Source organism: Centruroides sculpturatus, unplaced genomic scaffold, assembly GCF_000671375.1.
Source record: "Centruroides sculpturatus isolate CEXI.00-Female unplaced genomic scaffold, Cexi_2.0 scaffold982, whole genome shotgun sequence".
NCBI classification, from domain to species: Eukaryota; Metazoa; Arthropoda; class Arachnida; order Scorpiones; family Buthidae; genus Centruroides; species Centruroides sculpturatus.
In genome coordinates, this window is record NW_019385200.1 from 27,224 (window position 1) to 46,201 (window position 18,978).

Below are 18,978 nucleotides of genomic sequence, written 5' to 3' on the forward strand. Positions count from 1 at the left end.
GGTAACAGAAATTTAATTCCTATTTACAGTGATTGATCTCCATCGGATTACTATGTTAGTTTAGTGTTTGGAAGAACAAATATCACCGAATGCTTGTATTTTCACTGCTGTGCCACAGGCTGTCCACTCATTCTCAAGATATATGAGTTGAAAAGGTAGACATTGCTGTGTGATTGATTCACCCCCGTATTCACCAACACGAGTTAGAGTTAGGGTTAACTCTCGAGTTATTGGTAAATTGGTATTCACCAACTTCGTATCTCGAGTCTAATAAAATAACTCTAACTCCAACTCTAACTCTAGAAAATCGGCGAGTAGACGATAACTCTAAATTAAACGCCTGCGAAAAGCGATCTATTACAGATAAAAATGGCGACATTCGACGAAGACGAAGCCGAGATGCTAGAAAATCTGAAATATTTAGATTATATAGATCGTATGGAACGAAGAAGTCGGCGGATTATTTCTCCAAGAAGAAATGACCTCGAACAATTAGACGATTACGACTTTCTATGTCGATATCTTTTGCCAAAAGAGAGTGTAAGAAACCTACTAGAACGAATTGGTCACAATTTAGTTTCTACATCATCGAGAAATTATGCGATGTCGCCGATGGAACAACTGTCGTTGGCTCTACGTTTTTATGCCACTGGAACATTTCAGTTGGTCGTAGGTGATTTAAATGATTTAAGTCAATCATCTACGTGTAGAGCAATTAATAGAGTGAGTTTTTTAATTGCTCAACTCCCCTCAGATTATATTCAGTTGCCTAAAACAGAATCTGAAAGAACGCAAGTAAGTAGGCCTAATATCCTTTTATCTTTCGATACTGTAGTAATAAAATAATTTTTTCTTGTTTTTTTAAAAGTTTCTATATTAGAGTCATTAATTTAATTACTGTAATGTCTCGTTTTATGCGGCGGATACTTTTTACAGAAAAGCGCATATAAAAAATTTGCATAAAAAAAGACTTTTCTTGCCTTGAAAAAGTAGGGATACGTTCCGTAATTTTCTAAAATCGCATAAAACCAAAACAATGAGTTAAAATTAACTTAAAACCGCATAAAAAAAGTTTGCAGAAATTTGCATGATGATGATGCTTATCTTTTAGCTTTAGATGTGCCTGTACAACTATTTAAATACCAGAAATGTTCAAGGTTATGCGAAAAAATGCAATAATTCAAAATTTTTTGTTTAATGTCAAAATTAAAATTTCATATATTTTTACATAAAATTTTGTTATCTAAAAAGTTTTATTTTTTATTACTGTATTATTATTCTAAAAAGAAACAATATATACAGGACCCAAATGCTTCATAAAAAATTTTATATTAAAAAATAAACACTTTTTACACTATATATAAATATATATTTTATTAAAAAGTTAATTGCAATATTAATTTAACTGCAGTCTAAAACTAGATGGATTATCCTCTAAAATTTGCAGTATCTTTTCCTGCACTTTTAACTGTGTTTGCATTAGGAGCATTTTAATATTATGCTCTTCTGTCATAAATTTAATTTTTAATTCGTGTTCTTCCTCAATAGTTTGCTTTCGTCTTTTCGCCTGTTCATAAGTGGCTTCTGCTGAATCAGGCTGTTTTCTTCTTTTATTTTCAATTTTTTTCTCATTGGTGAAACTCTGATTGAAAGGTAATTATTTCATTATAAGCTGAACAGCACTTTAATGGAATATAATTATTTTTAAGATTTACCTGCTGATTATCAGTACTATGAAATTCTATATTAAAATCTTCATTTGGTTCTATTACAGACATTACATCAACAATTTCTGGTATGACTAAAACCTGCAAAATAAAAAATTGTTATTTAAAAATAAAATATGTGAACTTGGCATTAAAACTATATTACTAACTACTAATACAGTATTAATATTAGTTCTTTTAAAACTTGCAAGACATTTGTAAGTAAAAATTATCTAGACTTTTTTTATTTATGAAATGTTTAATATAAGAATGTGTAACTGATAACAATATATCAAATTATTGAGATGTACTGTACACAATTTAAATAGTACATACAGTATAAACTTTCATACAATTCATATATTAAATATTATAGATTTACATTTAAATTACATGATATAGTTTAAATTATATATGTAATTTATACATAAAATGTATGTATATTATTATTGTGTATTGTACAGACTATATAGGAAGTATTTTTCTGTACACGATAAATATTTGCACAATTGTCATTTAAGTATTATAAAGTAATTTATTGATAACTAAATATTGTCTTACTTACGATGCAGATACGTCAAATGTATCTTGAGAATGTCCTACAGAAATTTTAGCTATCTCTGCTATTAAAATATATTGCTAATTAATTCAAAATTTAAAAAATTATAAATTATAATGGCTTAATACTTACTTGTATTAGGTTGAGCATCACTATCAAAGCCATTATGTAAAGGCTGTGTTAAAACGCCCATCGACAGGAGTTTTTCAGACATTACATCCGAATTATTTAAGACAGGAGGAGGAAATCCTCCTCAATAAATAAATTCGGTTTTTCTCTGGGCCTGTTTTCTTACGGCTTTTTTTAAGTTTTTATACCAGTCTCATAGCTGCTTACTTTTTCTAAGCGTGACGCCCGGGATTTCATTATATTCTTCCGTTAATACCTCCCAGGTATCTATCTGTTTTATGTTTTGAAAAAAACAGCGTTTGTTTTTTGTTTTCTATTATATTTTTATGTTTCTCGACTAATTCGAGTAATAATTCTTTTTCAAAATGCGTGAAATTACGGCGAACACCACTATCCTCTTGAATTTCCGCTATTTTCTATACGTGTATGCTTTCAACTAATCAAGACGCTGCTTACGAAAGAAAACTTGTTTAACCTCGAAGAAAGGATTGTTTTAAAATATTAACTCCAGAGTTATATTTTTATCTGAATACGAAAGAAGAGTAACTCGTAATCTGACCTCGAGTTACATCTAAACTCGAGTTCGTCAACTTTCTGTTTAACTCGTGTTGGTGAATACGGGGGTCAGTGCGCTTAGTCTAAACCTAGTCTACACTATATTGTGATTGACATTCGTGAAATCATTTGTCACTTTCTGCAAGTAATTTCTAATTACAAGTTAATCGGGTCTCAGGATGTATGTGTAAGGGGAAATGAAAAAGCTGACACATATGCGAAGTCAGCAAAATTTTACATCATTCAATACCTATTGAAAGAGTCATAAGACATTTTCAAAATGGACGATTGTAAAAAATTTTTAGCCACAGCATTAGATAGTCGTTAATTTAAATTAATTAATTGTTACAAAGTTTACTTATTTTTTTATTGTAGTACTAGCAGTTGAGCTCGGAGTTGCTGCGAGGATAACAACAACACACATGAACATTANTCGTATGCAATAGCCAGTAAGTCTCAGCTTGTATGCCACTATTTAAACTTTACGTAAGTGTTAAACACATTCTACGCGAATACACTGAATTTGAAAAAGCTCTTATAAGACATTTTCAAAATGGACGATTGTCAAGAATTTTTAGCCACAGCATTAGATAGTCGTTAAATTAATTAATTGTTACAAAGTTTACTTATTTTTTATTGTACTACTAGCAGTTGAGCTCGGAGTTGCTGCGAGGAAAACAACAACACACATAGTAATTATTCATTTCTATTGTAGTTCTAACTTTTCATTTAATTATATTATATTACATTATTTAATTTATATGACTACAAATCTTATGTTATGTAAGGGTTTGTCCGTGATTCAAAATGATATCGAACAATAACGGCCAAAACTGCAACAGGAATTCCACTTTATTTTTACTTTTTGTTTTATAAAGAAAATAAAAGTAATTACATAATCATGAACAATTTTGCATACAACAAACATATAATTTTAGTATTCCTCTCTTACTTAATTTTCAAATTTTAAAATTTTAACCAAAGAAATATTTATATAATTTATAAAATTACTTAGTTTATAAATTTTAATTAAGTTATATAAAGCACTTTAAAATTGGTTTCCATTGTTTCTACTTTAATGCAAAATGGAATTTAATGAAGCTAAATATACTACACTTTTATGAATTTACGAAGGTTTATTTTGCAATTAATTTCTCAAGGTTTATATCAGAAAAGCTATTTTAAAACATCTTATACGACGTCGTTACAAAGTTTCTAGCGCATTTAATTAATTTTCTGCAAAATCACTTAACGTTAATAACTTTATGGAATGTGACTAACGTAGAATATTTTAATTAACTTATTGATTTTTATAAAAGTAGACAAAGATTCGTGCCGGTAGAAACGTTTAGAGATTAAAAGTGTTTGTCTTTCTACAACCTGAAACAAAACATTGAATGGAAAATTGATTGTTATTAATTGATAAGAATTCACTTTACTCGTATATTCTAGTTTAAGTATATTTGTGATTAAGTAATGCTGACCAAAAGTTAAAGAAAAGTTGGTTCATTTACTAGTTAATTAATAGCACGTCTTAAAGCGGTAACCTTATTCGAGTAATTAAATGTCATCCAATATGTCATGGGCAAAATACAGAAATAATAAGAAAAAAAATATAATATAAAATTTTTTACAATAGAATAATTCTCGTATGATTATGTAAATATAAACACTTGAATGTGTCTGTCTCGAATATAATGAGAATGAGAATGAGAAAAAGTTCGAAATAGACACGTGACTATTTTCAGTGAATATGTTCGTTTTTCATATTCAATATTATACTGGTATTTGCATTGTCTTAGTTGTTCTTTCACATTTAGTAAGAAAGTTAATAAACATTTCTGTTTAGTTGCGACTTAAAATAAACGCCACAAGCTCTTTCTTTGATAAACTGATCGAAAACCTTTGGAATATTTAGGAAATATTTAAAAAGATGAAAAAAAAATAACGTTGTTTCCACTTATTTACATCTTTTATATCTTCGAATGTTACTTCTGCATGTATATTTTTATCTTCGTACATATTGATGTATTTTTCGTTCGCTGACCGCACTATTTGGAATAGTGTTGTTGGCTGTATCATTATTAATAGTGGATTGGGCGTTATCATATTTTTCATCACTTGTAGGTTTTTTTCATATATTCCACTTGAAAACTTAAGTTTTTAAATTAACAAATAAATCTCTTATTACGAAATAAATTATTTAATATGTTTCAGATCTACAAAAATTTTATCGCCATCGCGATATATAATCCTTTTTTCTTCACACCCGAATATAGATTTAAAGTATAACGCCATCAATAAATCGAAATTTATTAATGGCAAATTGTTTCAAAGCAACAATTTAGTTTCTACAATTCGTAACGTGATTGGATAAAACACTGGTTAACGTCACCCTATTGATTTTCCACAAGTGCTTCTATCAACCAATCACTAATTATTTTATCGTTTACGTATTCACTTTATAGAATATTCTACTGAACAGCAAACGACTTAAAGCGTTATTCTAACTTTCGTATTATTCTCAGTGTATATTGCCGAATTTGTTATCTGTTAATTATAATTGAAGTCAACGATTAACTTTAGTGCATTTCGCGACTGTACAACGAAATAATTTTTAAGCTTGTTTCGGTCAAAATGCATTCACCATACAGCAATTGCATTGCCACAAAACTGCGACCTTTGATTTCTGCTTACGAAGTATTTGCTTTGAATTTGTTGGAAACTTGTGATTGTCAGCAAGAAAAATCAACAAGAACTCGAAAATTTTTTACAGTTTATAGGAATTTACTCGAAATATTTCTATGGATAATGGTATTATTATTTACAGTAACGATTGCGTCTGAAGCCGTTTGCATTCAAATATTTTCGACATTTGAAAATAATAAATTTTACATTATATTCGTTACATGGAATGCTTCCTTGTACACAGCTCTACTATTCAGTATTTTGCGAAGAAAAAAGATTAATATTCATCATTTGATGAAAGATTTTAAGAACGAAGAAGAATTTATCGAGAAATATGAAGGTTACATTATTTATTATTTTTGTTTTTACGTTTTGTTTCTCTTATGTTGTGTCACAATGAGTTCGTACGTTGGTTATTCTGCATTAAAGTCGGCACATCTCAATTACAAAATGTCTCTGTTCTGTGTTATCGGCCTAGAACTTTGGATAATTTATCTAGCGTCTCACTCGAGTTGTATATTTTTAATTTCAGTTATTTTTTTGTCACTTTTAGGAAAAAAATTGATAAACATTTCTATTGAGTTGCAGTTTGCAACGAATGCTACAAAATGTTTTATTGATAAACTAATGGAAAAACTCTGGGAAATTTGGCAGATTTTTCAAGAACTCAATGAGAAATGGAAGGCGTTTCTCCCTCTTATTTACAGTTATTTTGTATATCAAACTTGCTTTTGTATATATATCGTTCTCTTCGTACGTCTTGACATAATTTTTCGTGTGGCATTCGCAATAATTGCAGTGACATTTTTAACTGGAGCAATATTAGCGTCGTGGGCATTATCAAGATTTACCTCGATCGTGAGTATTGTTGTAATTAAAATGCAAATTATAAAATTTAACTATTTAAAATATAAACTAAAACGTTTTTTATATATATACTTCAGATATACGACAGTTTTATCAACATAGGGAAGTATAACTACTCTATTCTCTCGCCGATATACAGATTTAAAGTACGTTATTTATTAATTAATCTTATTGCATATGTAATGTAATTTTATTAATAATTGCATAATTTTAGATCATTGGCTTCATGAAGAGATTCGGAGGGAGACCTTTCGGCATATCGATGTGGGGATTTTTTTACGTTAAAAGAAATTTCTTAATAAGGGTAAATACGTTTTATTATATTGTTGTTTTTAGTTTTATTAGCGAATATCTTATTCATATATTACTGAAAATATAAATTTTCGATGATAACATACAAACTGCAATGATAGTTACTTGTAAAAAATTTACTAAACGAAATATACTTCAACTTAATAATTTTTATTTTGTTATTAATTTTATAGTGTCTAATAATTTCTTAAAATATTATAAAATTATTTCTAACGCTATAATTAAAAATGCATTTTCAGTATATTGTTTAAAGAAAAAGAAATATTTAGAAATAATCATAAATACATAAGTATTTTATGGTGCTGTTTTATTAATTATACTTTGAGTTATTTTTAGGTGGTGAGTGGATTGTATTCGGTTTTTTCTACTCTAATTGAACTGACCGGTGTTCATCGAAATAAAAGAAGCTCTGCTGAATGCTTTCTAAATTATACCTTTAAGAATAAAACAGTTAATTAAAATTTTTCATACCGGCAAATGTACTGGCGTACTATTTATGTACGACGGCNGGATAATCGAGGTTCTACTGTACTGTACCTACCTATACAATGTATTGATTTTGAAAAAATGTGTATTTTGTTTAATTAAGAAGTGTTCGTAAGATAAAATATCGCAAAAAGAACAATGCTTTTTAAAAAAGTTTTTTTATCTGTCCACCTTAAATAAAAAATAATTGTACGTTGTAAAATAATTTAATGAATTTTGTAAAATTACTGTTTGATGCAGTTAGTTATATCCGATGTTTTTTGTCTATAAAATTTAATACATGAATTATTTTGCTAGTAGAAAAATTGACTTGCCATTGATCTTTTGCCCATAACTGATACTTTTTAACAGAATCTATACAAACTAGTAGCCTGGGACGCCCCCTAGTGAGCGTTATTTACAAATTTTCATGATGCATGGTTCCATTGACTTTTTTGTTCCTATTAATATGCTGTACAGTTCCGTTAAAGTCCCAATGGTAAGATTTCCCTCTGAATGAAGGTGTGTCAACCGTCCAAACTATAGCCCTCCTGTGCAAACAATAAAGTCAAAGGAACCATGCCCCTACTCGCGACCCTTCGCGAGATATAAGCCCGTAAAAATTCGCCTACGTCATTTCCGGTCACGTGGCATCGTGGTCAAAAAAGAACCTACCACGCGATATAAAAAATTTACGCGCGTTCGCCCACACTCGGGGAGTCGCGGACCCGATCATTTGCAGGGTAAATTGTGACAAACAAGCGGTCACGTGACTAGTAGAATAATTTTCGAAAAGCTATATCTTGGAAAGGGTCGCGCGTAGCGTTATGGTTTATTAGACATTTATTGTTCGCAGAGAAAAGGGTCTCTACCCCCCTCATTCAGATGGTAAATCTTACCATCCCAATCGCGACATACGGAACTATATTTCTATCTATTAAACATTGTATAAATATTTTAAAATAGTTTAATTTGTTTATTTACCTTCGCTTGTAAACCTCGATTTTAAATGTAACCGCCATTTTTTCAACAAATCCCGTGAGTCAATGCACGACGTTCACTGACTTGTGAGTCACCAGATGTTGTAAACGTGCTGCGCAAGGTTAATCGAGGCATATAATAAGGCAAGGCAAGGCACATAATAATTATTTATACCATTCTGTGGTATAAATAATAAATTCATATCAATAATAAATTCCTATTACAAATAAATATAATTTATTGTTAGTGTAAAATCTTCGCGAGGGCGCCTCTAGTGATCGTTTTTGGCATCCGTTATGCGTTACAATGTTCGTTGATATACCAAATGTCTGGTCTTCCTGTATATTTTATATATATACAGGAATATATATAAATATATATTTTAAATATATTTTAATTCATTTCTATACATTTAAATTTATATTACTGAGTATTTATTTAAATATGATTAAGAGAAAGTTTAAAGAATATTAAACTCCAAGAAAACGAACCTCCGATTGTAATTCCTTAATATTTTGTTTGTCATATGATAGATATTAACCCTACAAAATAATTGCCGAATTACTATGTCTAACTTTTAACTTTTCTAAAATAATAGATTCGTTATAGAAATGAATTATACCGAACTCTTTAGAATGTTCTGCTACAAATCTAAGCTTCCTGAACAGTGTGTTAAACAGAGATTTTCATTGTCAAGCGCAACTGCTTCGAAATCAATAATCACTTGTATTAAAATAATAATAATAATAATAATAAATACTTCAAAATTTATGTATATGTTAAAATAATAAGTCAATGAATTTTACTAAATCTCTAAAAGACATACATCTACACAGTTACATAGAATTTTACCACCTTCTTAAATTGATTTTTATATATTTTGATCTCAAACTTGTGAATTTTTCGATGATTTGCTTTTATCTAGAGTTAGGTCTAAGTCAAACTTTTTGTCAAAGACAAACTTTTAAATAAAAATACTTAATTTCTGAAGACGGGAGTCTCTTGTATAAAACGTTCTTGCAAAAAAGTTCTCTGGGAGATATCGAACCAGTCTTTTATAAGTAGAATTTGTACTATCTTTTCACTCGAAAACAAAGGAAAAAGGCTATTTCAAATTAGCAACTTTCAACTGCTTTTTATTTTATAAAATCCCTTTTCTTGCGCCACCAGAGGGCCTTTTAAACAATAGGTAGTCTGTTAGCGTTGGTCAGCAGTAGTCCAAATTCAATACGAACGTTTGTTTCTTAAATATTTGATCACGATTTAAATACAGTATTTATTTTTAATATCACCGATATGTCATCGAAAATGAAACGTGTTGTATTATCATTAAAAGACAAATTAAAGTATTTGTTTCAATTATCCGAATTTTCCATTATTTTCCTCCATTATATACCTTCATTTCCAATTAGTCCGGATAATCGAGGTTCTACTGTATATTGAAGACAATTTGTAAAGTCTATATTTTATGCCTTAGATTAGACGAAAGCACAGATATAGCAGATACTACTCAACATAATTTTTACCAGAGGTATTGTTATCCATTTTAAAAAGGCAGAAGAATTCGCGGCACTGTATCCACTTAAAGACACTACAAAGTCACGAGATTTATTAGAGGTTGTTACATCGACATTAAAACGCTTTTTTTACAACTTAAGAAGTTATCGGGCTTAGCAACGGATGGTTCTCCAACAATGGTTGGGAAACACGAAGCCTTAGTAAAATTGATTGAAAATGAGGCCTCCAATGTCGGAAATACTTCAATGCTAAATTTTCATTGAAGTATTTTTTAAAATAATTTCAAGTACATTTTCTATTTATAAAAACAATTATTAATAGAATTTTTTAACTGTATAAATTTCCGAACACGATAATTCCCCAAAAGCACGTAACTATAAATTAACAAGGATTATTCTCTGTAACATCGATACACTTATGAATTGTAAGGACAAGCTTCGATACAAACTTTGGATTTATGTCATTCCGGCATGTAAAGGGTCAGATAAAAACTTACTTAGAACAAAAACAAGAATGAACACTTTTACGTATGTAGGACCGAGATGATAATAGAAATGAAATCTAATGTAAGAATCAGCCTGGGGTACAGAGTAATTTGTTACGCCTGTATCACTTAACTAAGAATATTTATGTCTATGGACGTAAGACATTGTATAATGTATTGCTTATAGCATAGGGCGTTGGCCTTTTGGAGTGTATTCAGACTTCGTCTTTCTCATTTTGGGATCTATTGAGAACGCCTCGAATTCGGCTGAACTTCGCCGATATCTTCGGTTTTACGACCAATTATCATTCGAGGCTTTATCCACGTGAACGAATGGGAAGGAGAAGAAATGAGGGGTAGACAGTCTTCATCGAAGCGAGATTTTTAACAGATAATTTTATCGCCATCGTGAAATATAATTTTTCTTTCTTCACACCGAATATAGATTTAAAGTACGTTGTTTGTCAGTTAAATTTATATGTCATGCTCAATGTAATTATATTGACAATTAAATCATTTCAGATCATGTGTTTTATGAAGCGATTTGGTGGAAGACCGTTCGGAATATCTGTGTGGGGATTTTTCTACGTCAAAAGAAATTTTTTAATAAGGGTAAATAAAATTATTTTTTCTAAATTACAATAACAAATTATTAAATTTTTATGTTATGTCAGATCTAAATTTTCTGCGTTAATTAAAAGACGAATTCTTAAGTTGTTTAAAAGTTACAAATTGTAAATATTTTTATTTTAGCAGCTCGATGGACACGTGTAAAAGTTATTACGGTTGTATTAAGAGTTTATACACAATGTGATATTTTTCTATATTGTAGAATTATGTACATGTAAACGTTTAAAGTGACTTTATAGGTAAATGTAGTATTTTTAATTTTTTACTGTTGTCCTATTTACTGAAATTTAACTTATTTTCAGTTTGTCAGTGGATTGTATTCAGTTTTCTCATCTCTCATTCAATTAACTGGAGTTTACCAGATGAACAGATGCTCTTCGAAAACTACTCAAAATATCACATTTATGAGCGAAACAGCTTTTTAAATATTTAAAACTATGGTCTTACTTTTGTGTCTCTCAAAAGCCTTAAGTGCTGAAACTCGGTGTTTTAACCACTAGATATAAAAATGTGATGTTTAGTAAACGGCACATTTTTATAATATTGCTATTTTTCACATTTATTTTCAGTAGAATAAATGTTATTTTTACTTATTTAATTATGCGTTTGCTTATTAAATTCTTAAATGATTGTCTAATAATTACGCACATTTTAAAATTCTTCTACACCTTTTCTGCATGCAATTTAATGCTGAAATTACATTGTGATACACTTTTTTTAAAAGAAAAACATTTCAGGTTTTCTTCTCGTCTCAGTTGTTGTTAATACGCGACCTGGAGAATGACGTCCCCGAAGCAAAAAGTGATCAAAAGATAGGAAAGAGACCCTAAGGACGAACGAGTAAAGATTCCTTAGCCCTTAGGACCACTTTATTTAAAAAAATTGGGCCTCAACACCCAAGGGGGAACTCTTGAAAACGATTATTCTAGAAGAAAATAGAACAACAGAACAAAAAACAAGCAAGAGAAATAAAACTAAACTTAAATGGCACTCCATAGTAGGTATCTCTATAACTTCCCTCAGGAATTTGTTGGCAAAAGTGCGTCAAACTGCTGGTTAGCTGAAAGATACCTCCTTGGGAAAACAGAAATACAGTCGACCCCCTATAACACGGGTTCTTATAGTTCGAATTTTTATATCACGGCGAAAAATTGCGACAGTATTCGTACAAACATGCTAAAAAAACTCCTATAATTCGGTAATACGTCATCGCCGACTCGTTTCGCGAGAGGATTCCATAAATCGTTAAGTCTAAACGAGCAGCGGACTTACTAAAAACCATTTATTGTTTAACGTCCATAAAATTATATTTATATTAATGATGTCTCTAAAGTTCAGCGAAATTTTCGATAAAAACAATAATTCATCAGGATGCACGCGAGCGCCATTCGATGACAATCTCCACGACGAAAACAAGCTTAAATTTAGTTGTAAATGATGCTACCACAGTAACGGTTAATTATTTAACATTATACAAGAATTATACACGTTTTTTTCTACATTCCCATAAAAGATGAGATATACGAAATCGTAATATAACTGGTTTAACATTGAAATCCGCGAGTAATATAAAAACGGAGAGCGGAATAAATATATAAAAAATTTTAATGGAATTTTTTAACTCCCGTCAACTATACGGAAGTATCGTAAAAACATACCAGTCAATTATTATCGGTTGGGTTAAGTTATAAATCTACTCGTTATTCATGTAATCGGGCAAATATCTAGCGGGCGGGCAGCTAACAGCCCGGAATTGGTCCCGGATAAAATTGGAAGCGTTGGAATGTGTAGCAGCAACTCAAGGTCGTAGGCTTCCACCGGCTTAACCGGGTCAAGTTGGTGCTCTGTAAAGCGCATGCGCGAATTTGGCTTTTTGGAATCTGATAATACAGAGGTTCCACTTCGCCACTAATATTCGAATATACAATAGCAATCTTATTTAAAGTGTGCTTTCTATCTTAAATTAATAGTGGATTGCTTCTGAACATTGTAATTTTTAAGCGCGTGTTTGAAAAAATGAAATTAGAGACTAACCGAAATATATGTGTTGCTTAGAAACAAAATGCAACAAAAAAATTATAATTTTCGAGTTAAGTTTCAGAAATAAATTAAAAATGAAGTTTTTTTAAAATATCTTTATTATGTGCTTGCTAAAGATACTTTACCAATTTTATTTTAGTTTTATTTTAATACGTTTCAGTTTTAACTTTTTGCAGATTATTTTATATTGTTCATATAAGTTATCGCTCTTATTTTTATAATATAAATTTTATTATAGGACAACAGCTTTGATAATTTTAATTTTATTAACTAAATTTTATTAAGTTATAAATTTCTTATGGATACGGTCAAGTTTCAATCGGCTATTATTTCAGTTTATCACTAAACTGCTTACAAAATATGGCAAATTTGCATTTAACATTTAAACCTAATCATTATTATTTTGTCAGAAATAAAAATTATAATCGTGTAGAAATCTTTTGCTGCTNCGAGCTCCTGGAAAAACTAAGATAATTTTGGTTTAAGTGCACGGAGTTTCGATTGTGATACATCAGTGGATTCGGCGTAAGGAGTAGATTCGAAAGATATCTTAGCCGAGAAGATTGGCCCACCCAATTTTCGGTGGTAGACGTCCGAACTTTGGAACTTTTGGATTCGATTTTCCAGACGGGACTACCCGGTTAACCGGATTTTGATATATAGTGACAAGGAACGACAAGCCTTGAGTAATGTAGTTAATTTTGGTAATCGTAGGACCAGTTTTTCCGGTTTTATTCAACCTTTTGTGTTTCGGGATTTTCGGCCCGCATCGGGTTTGGTGTTTTTTATCTGCCAAAAATAACTTAATTCTCCGAGGAAGGACCACTGGATACACAACCTCCAAAAATTTGGTGTTTATCGGACCAATAACTTTTGAACTATCACGAGTTAAAACTTTGGTGAATTTCATTAACATAGAATTTTAAATTCTAAACTTTTTTATTATATAAATAATATTTATAGTATGTATACATATGTACAGTACTTGTGATACTTTTTACCAGAAATACTGAACGTTTTGGACATTTTAAAATTTAAATTTTGGCTAGAATGTCCGGAATATGCTAATGCTCGCAGTGACCTGGGAAATGCCCTGGGTATCAGACTGACAGATAAGAGTACTTTGTGGGAAGTGTATGCGCCGACGACACAGATCACAGCCCGCCATCTAGTGATGGCGTTAGAAGCATACATCGCACGAACTGGACGATTTAAGTAATGGAACCTGAGAGTGGGGAAATCGGAGAAAGAGCCTAGAAAAAGCTAAAATCTCCATATTAACACAGAAAATGAAGAAGAAGATGAAGAAAATTTAAATTTTTTGCATTTTTAGAAAGTATCATAAATTAATATTGTATTTCCAACCAATACTGTATAATACAATACAATATGTAATAAACCTTACAAAGTATATTAGTAATATAAAAATTAGATCAGAGATGTCCTGTAACAAACAATCCTTGCTTAAATTATTTATTGTGACATCGTCGCATTTACAACCAGAGCTGTGGAGTCGCGTAAAAATCTACCCACTCCAACTCCAATTCCGACCTTGACTCTCTGGCCAGAGGCAGACTTGTTATCGTGTTACCATACACATTCTAACATCGTAGGCGAGAATATCTTAACGGGTTTTACTGTACTATTATAAAGTGCCAAAAAAGCTTACTTTGACGGTAGAGACGAATCGGTCCACAGTGTAAAGAAGGCATACAAAGTGAAGATCGGCTCCGATTTTGATAGTGATCTCACTGTGCATTTTCGTTAGTCTTTGGATAACTATATATCGGTGGATTCAACATTTAGTACGCTAACTGTGAGTAGTGGTTTTATTTAAATAGATCATATAGTTTTTGAGTCACGGCCGTCCGAAATAACAACCTGTTGTCGGCCCGCATCGGGCCCCCGTTGGAGATCGGCTCGTAATCCCAATGGAATTTGTTTGTCACCGGCCCCTCTATAAGCTGCAGAAATTTGGTTATTGTAGGTAATTTATTCGCCGAGTTATTCACGTCTAAAAATTTACCGTTAGACAAAGGATTGTTTTTTCGTCACGTGGTAGATCTAGCCACTCGGCGAGTCCTAGCCGGTCCGGCGTTTTGCGTGTGGCGGGCTCTGGTTTGTTTTCCGAGTACTTTTGTAACGGATTCTGGTTTGAACACTACTGAGGTTACAGAACATTGAGCAAAACAGTTTGGAAAGGACCTATTTCTAAAAAACTTATCAGCGTCCAGCCATTCAGCTGGGCCAGCCAGCGCTTATTTCTTTCTTCTTTTCGGCTTCGCGTGTTTTAGAAGGCATTTCGTAATGGGGTCAGCCGAACCTACCCAAAAGCTGGATACCTTGCACGACCCAATAGGGGTCGCCTGCTCTCTGGAAGATACTATCTTCTGTGAGGCAGGTCAACATCTCAAACGTGTCATGGACCTCCTTCCAGCAAAAAATCGATCATACTTAAACACAGAAGCACGAAAAAAAGTTAAGGAACGAGCGATGCAGCTGCACTGCTGCGTTAGCCAATTGTTTGGTATTCTACGTGAGATAAGAGCCAACCGTGTTATAATGTCAAATCAAACACCAGCTGTAACCGGAAAATCCTATGCCAAGGCTGTTAGTGAAAACTTAGACACGCGACCTAGTAGGGCTACAAAAACAATAACTGCCTCTCTCCGCACTAAAGTACAGTCTGAGGGGGCTGAGGGCACACACGCTGTCCTCCTGACCCCAAGGTAACTAGAGACAAAGAACCAAACATGGATGAAATAACAACAAAAATTATGGAGGAAGTCCGACCTGACCATCTACAAATAGAAAAAAACTAGGCAGCGTTAGTTGGGCAAAAGTGAGCTCCTGGAAAAACTAAGATAATTTTGGTTTAATTGCACGGATTTTTAATTGTGATACATCAGTGGATTCGGCGTAAGGAGTAGATTCGAAAGATATCTTAGCCGAGAAGATTGGCCCACCCAATTTTCGGTGGTAGACGTCCGAACTTTGGAACTTTTGGATTCGATTTTCCAGACGGGACTACCCGGTTAACCGGATTTGGATATATAGTGACAAGGAACGACAAGCCTTAAGCAATGTAGTTAATTTTGGTAATCGTAGGACCAGTTTTTCCGGTTTTATTCAACCTTTTGTGTTTCGAGATTTTCGGCCCGCATCGGGTTTGGTGTTTTTTATCTGCCAAATATAACTTAATTCTCCGAGGAAGGACCACTGGATACACAACCTCCAAAAATTTGGTGTTTATCGGACCAATAACTTTTGAACTATCACGAGTTAAAACTTTGGTGATTTTCTCCACTTAACGAAGATTTGAACCAACGGACTCTAACGAACTTTAACGGCTTTTCTACAACGGATTTCTAACGATCGAGGTATCGGCGGTTCTACTTTGATCTCTGTAAAACAGCTGTTGAGTCAACAGCTGTTCTTTGTCTTCTGTTTGTTGACATTAGCATTATATCAGTTTAACTTTATTTATTTTGATGATTATTTTAATTATATTTAATTAGATTTAATTATAATTTAGCATTTAATTTATATTAAGGCTATCTTTCACACTGCAATATTGGGTAACTTACCTGATTTTGCAGTGTTGCCTAGGCACTGAGCCTCTTACACAAAACACGTCTTCTTAGTTAAGCTGTTATTCTAGTTATTGTCTATCTTGGTTATTGCTTTCTTACTCGCCATTATGGAGGAATCAACCCTTGAACCAAGGGAAATGCTTATCCCTTTGGAGGAATTGGAAAATTCGAATAAGGACCAAACAGAAAAGACAACTAACTCGAAAGAACAAAGTACATCTCACAATCAAGATCCAATGGAAAAAACATTAATAAAAGAAGCGGCGATTTTTATGGGCAGAGTGATGGAGTTGTGTCCAGAACATAATAACTCAAACATAAGAGTTAATCAGCGCCTAGAAATAAGGGAATACGTGGCCAGGATGTACGGCCATCTGAACATGATGTATGGTATGCTCACAGAAGTGAGGAAATCTAGACANGATGACGGTTTACGTAATTATAGGAGTTTTTTTAACCTTTTTATATGGATATTGTCACAATTTTTTCACATTTTTATAAGAATCGTAATTATAGGGGGGTCGACTGTATATATATATATATAAACAAACACAGAACAAACAACAATATAAACTTATTCAAAACAATACATACAGTCTTACAAAATTACGAGAAAAACTTGTTACCTATATAGAGTATATAGACATATCTCAGGCATTTGATTCTGTTTTCCCTAACCTATTGCTAAACTTATTTCATGGCTATTTTGATATAAATCTGGTTTTTCCATTCTTGGTTAAATTATTACTTATCACAATTATGTAAAATAAACCTTGGTGATTTTGAATTCCTCAATTTTTACACCAATCTGTGGGATTCCTCAAGGATCTGTACTAAATAGGCTATTCTTCTCTGCTTACATCAATAACCGCTTTAATAGAATATCTTCAAGAGTGATAACATATGCTGATGATATTAAAATCATTAATCATGATCCTTTATAACTACAATCTGATTTAAATAAAGTACTTTCTGCTTTTACCAATTATAATTTAAATATTAATATTAAAAAAACTGTTATAATGTGCTGCTCATGAATACACAATCTTCCTTTTCATCCAATATACAGTATATCAAAAATCATACATTAAGCTATATAAAACTTATAGTGACCTTGGTATAGTTTTTGATGAAAAATTGACATTCAAAACACATGTTTAAAAGATAGTCAGATCCTTGTCACTCAGATGTGGAATTTTGTGGCAGTTTGGCAGGTCAATGTTGTCCAATTCTAACTTCAGATCCATTTATTTTACAAATTTTTAAATCTATTTTTGACTACTGCTTGCTTGCCTGGTTAATGATAGCTCCATCTCTTTTAAATACAATCAAGAAACTTATAAGATATATTTTCTTCTAATCATGAAGTTATAAGAATATGACTTGGATTACCCAACCTTATAAAACTAATACAATACAGGATGGTAAAGAAAGTCACTTAATGTCCTGTTACAGACAGACAAAATAAACTTTATTCTGCCTGACACTGCTAGGCACAGTCAGGATGAAATATACAGGGTGTACATAGAGGTGATATGCCGAGCAGGAAAACTGACAGTAGGCATAAAAAGGAAAGAGAACAAAACACACACAAATATAAAATCACGACATCCTGAGTCATGTAATAAAACACAAAACCGAAGACATTGCAGTTTGCGTGAAGATTAGTCAAAACAAAGAGTTTGCCTATGTACAGTATGAAAGTATACAGTCTCTGCACAACCCTAGTGTGATATTAGACACACAGTGAATGTACATCGAAGGAGATCTGATCAAAACAAATAAAATCGCACATGAACATGGAGGCCAAGGCCTAAATAGGGGTGGCCAACAGTTTTTGCCCCAGGCTGAATTGGATAGAAAACTTTTTTCACGGGCTAAACCAGAGGCTGCCCTACGAAGATTTTGAGCTGGTGTGAGATCTCATTGTGGTGTCACCCTGTATAAACTAAATTGTACATAGAGATTACAGATACATTTTCCACATTATCATGATTTATCGACATTCTACTCTGTACTTAAGAGTTTTGTAATGGAGGGTTAACTCTAAACACACAGCGAATTGTTGACTTTTTTTTAAGCGTCAGAATTTTTCATTGAGCTATTCGGACTTCAGTAGCTAATATTGAAAGATTAATCGCAGGCCACATAAATTCATTAGACAGGCCAGATCCAGCCTGCAGGCTGTATGTTGGCCATGCCTGGCCTAAACAGTGTACAGATCTTGTACAGTAACAGACAGAGCATAAAGCACAGTACAATAAGCATAAAGATATTACAAGATCTTCAGCAATACAAAGACACCAAAAGTGGGGAAAACCTTAATCATTGTATTAATGTTCTGTTAAAGTAAAGCTTGACCATCCTTTGAAAAAGGGAAAAGTACTTTTTACTCAACTTTACATTAACGTTACATGACTTTACGTTAACGTTACATGATTTTTTTGTTAT

The 18,978-nt window shown here is 32.0% G+C and overlaps 1 protein-coding gene across 1 annotated transcript; it reads left to right on the plus strand.

Moving 5' to 3' along the window:
* The first annotated feature begins 369 nt into the window (after positions 1-369).
* LOC111636062 lies at positions 370-846 on the plus strand. Its single transcript, XM_023381223.1, has one exon. It carries the CDS (start codon positions 370-372, stop codon positions 844-846), a length of 477 nt encoding a protein of 158 aa, XP_023236991.1.
* The last annotated feature ends 18,132 nt before the right edge of the window (positions 847-18,978 follow it).